The sequence below is a fragment of the Ursus maritimus genome, assembly GCF_017311325.1.
Source record: "Ursus maritimus isolate PB19 chromosome X unlocalized genomic scaffold, ASM1731132v1 scaffold_X1, whole genome shotgun sequence".
In the NCBI taxonomy this organism is placed as follows: domain Eukaryota; kingdom Metazoa; phylum Chordata; class Mammalia; order Carnivora; family Ursidae; genus Ursus; species Ursus maritimus.
Genome location: NW_024423319.1, coordinates 14,968 through 22,248, shown reverse-complemented (window position 1 = coordinate 22,248; position 7,281 = coordinate 14,968). Strand labels below are relative to the sequence as shown.

The following is a 7,281-nucleotide window of genomic DNA, read 5'->3' as shown; positions in this document are numbered from 1 at the left end:
CTGAGTGGCCATTATGTAGTATTCTTTTAATGCATCCTGAGTTCAGTTTCCTAATGTTTATTTAGTAGTTTTCCTGTTTATAAATACAAATCAGTCTATATGCTGTTTGCCTTTTGTAACCCCTATGTAAACAGATATTGGGCCTCTTTGAACTATCCTGAATTTCTGGTAACCTTTTTAATATGCTTTAACTCCTTTTTTTGCATTACATTTGAGAGAATTACCAGCTCACTCTTGCCTACAAGTTAATTTTCTTTTCAGCTCTGTTGATCCTATGTATTTATTTTTCATAGCTATGCTTTAAATTTCTAAGAACTCTTATTATTCTTAGTTTAACCTTTTTTTCATGGAATTGTCCTTGTTAACAGATGTACCTTCTCTTTGAATTTCTCTGGATATATATTAAGGATACATCACAGGATATTAGCTTATGCGATGGTGGGAGCTGGCTTGGCAAGTTCAAAATCCTCAGGTCAGGCTGCCAGGAAGGGCAATCTGGACCTCTGGGGCAGGAGCAAAGCTGTAATTTACAGACATAATTTCTTCTTCATCAAGGAAACCTCAGCTCTGCCCTTAAGGGCTTCTAACTGATTGAATCAGGCTAATTTAGATTATGTAGCATAATCTGCTTTACTTGAAGGCAGCTGATTTATGGGCTTTAATCACATCTACAAAATACAGTTAACACCTAGGTTAGTGTTTAATTGGGTAACTGTGTACTATAGCTAGCCAAGAAGACACATAAAACTGATCTTGGAGAAATATAGTTATGTTTATCTCTAATGATTTATTATTTTTCTTTTTAAATGCATTATATAGGTATTTTAAAAGCTTTATTTCTAATATGGTAAGTGTTGATAGTTATAATCCCCCCATGTAAGAGCAATTTGGAGTCCTCAGGAATTTTTAAGAAGTCCTGAACCAAAAGTTTAAGAGCTACTGCTCTAAGGAGGATGGGAGGGAGATGCTTTCTTTACTTTGGGGGTAGTTTGTGGCTGGGTGAAGCAACGTTTCTCCCCATCCTCTTGCCATTTGCAGAAGCCCAAAGTTAACTCTGAGCAGATACCTCTGACTCAGCTCCACTTTTCCTTGACCCCTGTTGAAAGACCTCCACCTTAGATAGCTGCATTTACCTAACAGAGAAGAGCAGCCATTGATCTGTTGATGTTATACTGGAAATTGTGCCATAGCCTGGAATGTCTCCTTGCTCAGGATACTCAGGTCGCACATTCTAGGCTCCTCAGCTTAGCTTCTTCCTTCTACTTGGGTCTGCGAATTTAGGTTGATTTATAAAGCTGGATTATTCTTAAATTCAGATTGTATTTATCGATTACTTATTACATGCATAGCACTGCTCTTAATGCAATATCAATCTTTCCCAAAAGCTGTTCTCGCCTAATATATTGTACTTCAGCTTTAAAAATCCTTATATTTCAGCGGTGGCAAATAGTCAACTTCATGTCAGATTGGAATATCTGTGTGTGTGTGTGTGTGTGTGTGTGTGTGTGTGTGTACCTGTAAGTAGTTTATTCATTAAGAACCAGAGTTTGCTGTAAACCACCCCCCTCCCTCACATTTGTAAGGAAGTAAGGCAAAAACACTCTGCTGACTTTTGGGAGCAAGCATGGAATTCATAAATGTGTTTTTTTTCCTAGCATTGAGTAATGAAATCAGCCACTTAAAGATATCAAAAAAAGTTGTGATTTAAAGCAGGACAAATGACGAAATCAATGCAGTGAGCCTAATGTTTAAAATAAATCTATTTTTCTAGAATTTAGTAATATGAACAAGCATATACTATTAAAATTATACTTCAGGGGTGCCTGGGTGGCTCAGTTGGTTAAGCATCTGCTTTCAGCTCAGGTCATGATCCCAGGATCCTGGGATCGACTCCCGCATCAGGCTCCTTGCTCCATGGGGAGCCTGCTTCTCCCTCAGCCTTTGCCCCTCCCCCTGCTTGTGCTCATTCTCTCTCTCTCTCTCAAGTTAATAAAATATTTTAAGAAAATACATATATATATATATATATATATATATATATATATATACACTTCAGAATTACAATACAATTAAAAAGTTTATCCATCTATAATAGGACTAGTGTTTTTACTGTTACTTGTATCATCAGCTTTCTTTTGATTTGATAATTGTAATTATCATATCATTATTCATCAAAAGGTTCATAGCAACATTCTTTTTTTTTTTTTAAAGATTTTATTTATTTATTCGACAGAGAGAGAGACAGCCAGCGAGAGAGGGAACACAAGCAGGGGGAGTGGGAGAGGAAGAAGCAGGCTCATAGCGGAGGAGCCTGATGTGGGGCTCGATCCCATAACGCCGGGATCACGCCCTGAGCCGAAGGCAGACGCTTAACTGCTGTGCCACCCAGGTGCCCCCATAGCAACATTCTTGCTCATAAGTGATATAGATGCAGAATCTGTACTCAAACTTTTAAATAATTCTAATTATCCTAATAATGAAAAGTAACATGTATATAAAGCCTAAAAATATACTTCATGATAAAATCATACATCAGGAAAATCATAATAAAATCATACATCAGGATAATTTGTGATCTTGATAATTAATGATGTCTCAATAAGAGTTGTTCATATAACTTGATTCTGCCTTGTTTCCAGTGAAGAGAAACAACCCTACTGCTTTCTCTCCCAATGAAGAAAGTATAGTGAAGTTCAAATGTGTGAGAGTTATATCAGAAAGAATCCCTTTAACTCCACTTCTGCCTTTGAAAATACTTGATTGATGTATTATTACAGAACTGCTACTGTAACAGAACCAGTATCTGTGAATAGGTTTTTACTTTGCTTTATATATTATTTATGAGCCTGTGATAGATTCAAGAAAATAAAATTGCCTTCCTTCTCCCCCTAGGTGTTCATCTATATCATTGTGTCACCTCTCTGTGGTGGATTTACATGGCCAAGCTGTGTGAAGAAATAAAAAGTTGTCATTAACCAAGGTTATGAGAGAACAAGGAGTTAAAAGCAATCCATGTGATTCAAGCCTTTGAATACTGACAGATGGTGTCTGCCAGTCTCTTCAACCCTCTTCTATTTCTTTTTTTTTTTTGAATCTCGTATGCTTCCAGATTTATCTTTGTCCAGTTTATTCCAGTGCACTTCAGATTTAACCATTTATCGCAGCAGTAGCCTTAAAAAGGCTTTTGTTTCTTTAGTTTGTTAGAGTAATCTATTTAGAGAAACATTTTTGTTCATAATTGCACAAAGCTATCACCGAGGTAGAAACCACAAGTCTTGTGAGCTGTCTACTAAGACTTTGGATGAACTTTGTATGTGCACACAAAAGTATTCCAGAGACAGATAGCATTGCTAACATCTCATCTTAATGTCTTTTGCTATTGAAGAGTTTTAGGTGCTTGAAAACAATTTAAATGGAGAATCGTTATTTGGAGAATCGTAATTAATTTGTTGGTGCTGCTTGTTTCTAGGAGCCTATGCAGGTAAAGTTTTAAACATTTTCTGTCAGTCATATGGGGAACATTTTGCTAGCCCAGTAGAAATACACCGAATTAACCTTGTCCTTCTAGTATTCACTTTCAGGAAGAAAGTTTTGACCTTTCACAAACCTTGCAGAGCATGATATCCTCTCTTTCCCCATTGCAGTTGATTTGAAAAGATGATGGTTTAAATACTGTTGAAGGTTGTGGTTTTTTATATACTTCTTTCTTTTTGGTGGATATTTAGGGCAATTGTATAGTTAATAGAATGGATAGTGGAGGAGGTGGAGAGGCAAATTCTTCTGGCTCACCAGAGAAAAATAAGAACCACAGTGGATGTACTAGTGTTTTAGGTGTATGAGGGAGAGGTCGTGTGGGAAATTTTTTCCAGTCTGAGAAAAGCCCAAACTGAATATAGTCAACAGTCAACTCTAGGGTTTGGGTTTGACTTCTGTTGAATAATAGTTTCAGTATCCTTTAAGGATTAATAAATTCTGTAATCTGACTAGTTTTGAAGAATTCTTTTGTGAAACTTGAGAGTAGACAGTATGATACGTAGAAATAATACCAGACAGTTTAACATCCATTTAACTGCAGTGTGGGAAAACTGGAGTGTAATCATACTGCTTTGGCTACACTGGCATCTGTTAACTATTACATACTTTTGGTGTGTATCTGAAAGGATATTTGCTGCCCTAAATCAATTCTTTTTCAATAAATGCCAGTAAATGGAAATTATATTACATTTGACTATTTTCCAAATGAAAGAACATAGTCTATTAAACCTAGTCACCTGTGTAATCCTAGTCATGTGCCTTGAATATATATGTGTCTCATAATCTGGCTCATGCTACCTGTTCTTCCATCTAAACCTTTTGATTCATGCTACCGGATTCATTTATTTGACGTACACCTTAGGCCCACTGGAACTCTTCTTGGTGATCACACATGGCACAAATGTTTCTTGGTCTTCTTTATCGACACTAATGCCTTTTAATTATATCAGCATTTCCTATTGGAAAACAAATTTGTTCTGGGAAAATATTTGGCATTCCTGAATAATAATTTCCAAATGTCTTTAATCCAAAGAAAAAGACTTAAAGCTTATTTCCCTTTCTTATACACACCTGAATAAAAATGATGTGCATGTTTTAGGGATAAATTACTTAACTGTTCATTGGTCTATTTATGTATAAGAATGCTTTTTAAAGCACATATCTTGTTTTAAATGACGCACAAACTGAAGGCATTAATAAAATTTAAGAGTAATGTAATGAGCTTTAGAATTTCCTCCTGGAATCTGATTTCTTCTGCTGACGTTTTGCCATAGTTTACTAAAAATACATTAAGAAGTGTGATCTGGGAAAGAGTTAAGATGTAGGAGGAGGGAGACCTTATACTTGCCTCATCCCTTGAACACAGCTAGATAAATATCAGATCATTCTGAACACCCAAGAAATCAATCTGTGGACTGAGAGAACAGACTGCACAACTAGTGGGAGAAAAAAGGCCACATCATGGGAGGTAGAAGGTGTGGAGACATGATTTGGGGGAAAAAGAATTGCAGGTGCTGTGGAGGGGAGGGAGCCCTGATCAGGGAGAGTAGAGGGGAGAGAGAGCAGTACGCAGAGCATTGCATAAGAAAAACACTTCCCCAAAACCATTGACAGGGAAAGCAAGAGGGGCTGATTATTGCAAGTTTTTATAAGCAGCAGAGCTCAAAGGGTGAAGTTTTAGAAGTCTGTGCCATCACTGGGGTCATGCCTGGCAGGCTTAGCAGTGCTCCTGTGGGGAAGGCGGGCAGAGGCTGGAGTGGATATTGTGGCCTGAGGATCCCCTGGGTCACACCAGGAGAGACCATTCCTCTTCTTGGAAGTGCATTTGGGAGAGGTGGCATGGCCTATCTGGGGACAAAAGAGGTGGCGGGCACCATTAGCTGCCCCGTTCATTAGCATAGGAGTAGAGGCACCTACTGAGGGCTGCTAACCTGGATGCTGGCATTTTGCTGCACTTCACCATAAACTCCAAGCCCCTGTACATTTGTGGTACTGCCCTGGGAAAAACTGGCACAGCCACAGCGTGGGGAGAATCTCACCCAGAGGATCAGCACAGGTCTGTGCCACACCAAGTCCCTAAAATTTAGGGTTTGAAACCCAGCTGGTGAACCTGAGATAAAACAGGAGCTCTGTACTGCCAGGTGGGCAGACACTTTGGACACAGGGTGAAGGCAGGGATCTGAGGGATGCCTGGGACACATGAGGGGAGATTGTTAACTCTTGTATGAGGGCTTCCTGAACAGCGATGGGCGTGAACTCCCCTGTCTGGGGCTGAGAGAGTAGGCTATGCCATTTTTACCCCCCACCTGTCAGCACAGATGGACTTCAGTGAGCAGCACAGCACTCACAGTGGAGGCTTAAGCCACTTACACCAAGCCCTATGCCCCCTGCACTCAGCAGGTGCTTTTTTATGAGGGCAAGTGTCCCTGAGAGAGCAGCAGTGGGCCCCTCCCCCAGAAGACCAGCACAACCCCCACCACCACATGCACCAAGTCTACTGACCATAGAATGCTACAAAACTTCAGCTCTAGGGAAAATAGGATCTAGCCTCTTAAGCAGACCAAAACACACCTAATTAAAACTTGCTATACAATGGACAAGGTCCAAACATTCCCCACTGCAGGCAAGGAGAGATTCTGCAGAGAACTGACCTGAGTGAAAGAGCAGCCAAAACAACAGCAGAGTGCACACAATGTAAACCAGAAACCTTTCCTGAAGCACCAGGCCTTGAACAGTATATGACCTCTTCTTAATATAGCCATTACTTTCAGGAGCAGGAAACATAATAGGCTTTCCTAACACACAAAAGAAGAGACCCAGACAAGATGCCAAGGTGGCGGAATTCTTCCCAAAAGAAAGAACAAGAAGAGGTCACAGCTAGGGATCTAATCAAAACAGGTATAAGTAATATGCCTGAACCAGAATTTAAAACAACAATTATATGGATACTAGCTGGACTTGAGAAAAGCATAGAAGACCTTTACCACAGAGATAAAACACCTAAAAACTAGTCAGGCTGAAATAAAAAATGCTATGACCAAGATGCAATACTGACTGGATGTAATGAATAAGTAATATAAAAGATAAAATTATGGAAAATAATGAAACCAAAAAGAAGAGGGAAAGACAAATATTGGATCATAAATGTAGACTTAGGGAACTCAGTGACTCCATAAAGCATAATAACATTCATATCATAAGAATCCCAGAAGAAGAGAGGGAAAACGGGGCAGAAGGTTTATTTGAGCAAATGATAGCAAAAAACTTGCCTAAGTTGTGGAAGGAAATAGACATCCAAATCCAGGAGGCACAAAGAACTCCCATCAAAATCAACAAAAGCAGGCCAACACTAAGACATATCATAGTAAACTTTGCAAAATACAGAGCTAAGGAAAGAATCCTGAAAACAGCAAGGGAAAAGAAATCCTTAAGCTACAAGGGAAGACAAAGTAACAGGAGATGTTTCCACAGAAACTTGACAGACCAGAAGAGAGTGGCATGATATATTCAACCTGCTGAATGGGAAAAAAATGCAGCCAAGAATGCTTTATCCAACAAGGCTGTCATTTAGAATAGGAGAGAGAGTTTGCCAGACAAAAACTAAAGGAGTTCAGACCACTAAACAAGCCTTCCAAGGAATACTAAAGGGAACTCTGGGAAAGAAGGATCAAAAACAACAAAGACTGACTGGATGCCTGACTAGTTTTTAGGTCTTTTATCTCTGTGGTCTTTTCTCAAGTCCAGCAA

At 39.1% G+C, this 7,281-nt stretch overlaps 1 protein-coding gene across 4 annotated transcripts in view; it reads left to right on the top strand.

Moving 5' to 3' along the window:
- The window catches only part of VAMP7 (vesicle associated membrane protein 7), a 68,335-nt gene extending 65,356 nt beyond the window's left edge, over window positions 1-2,979 (top strand). For all 4 annotated transcript variants that reach the window (XM_040626555.1, XM_040626548.1, XM_040626543.1 and 1 more), the window contains one exon: window positions 2,893-2,979. In XM_040626555.1, the coding sequence (XP_040482489.1) occupies window positions 2,893-2,961 (69 nt within the window). In that variant the 3' untranslated portion in view covers window positions 2,962-2,979. The remainder of the gene's footprint in view (window positions 1-2,892) is intronic.
- Window positions 2,980-7,281: the final 4,302 nt, after the last annotated feature.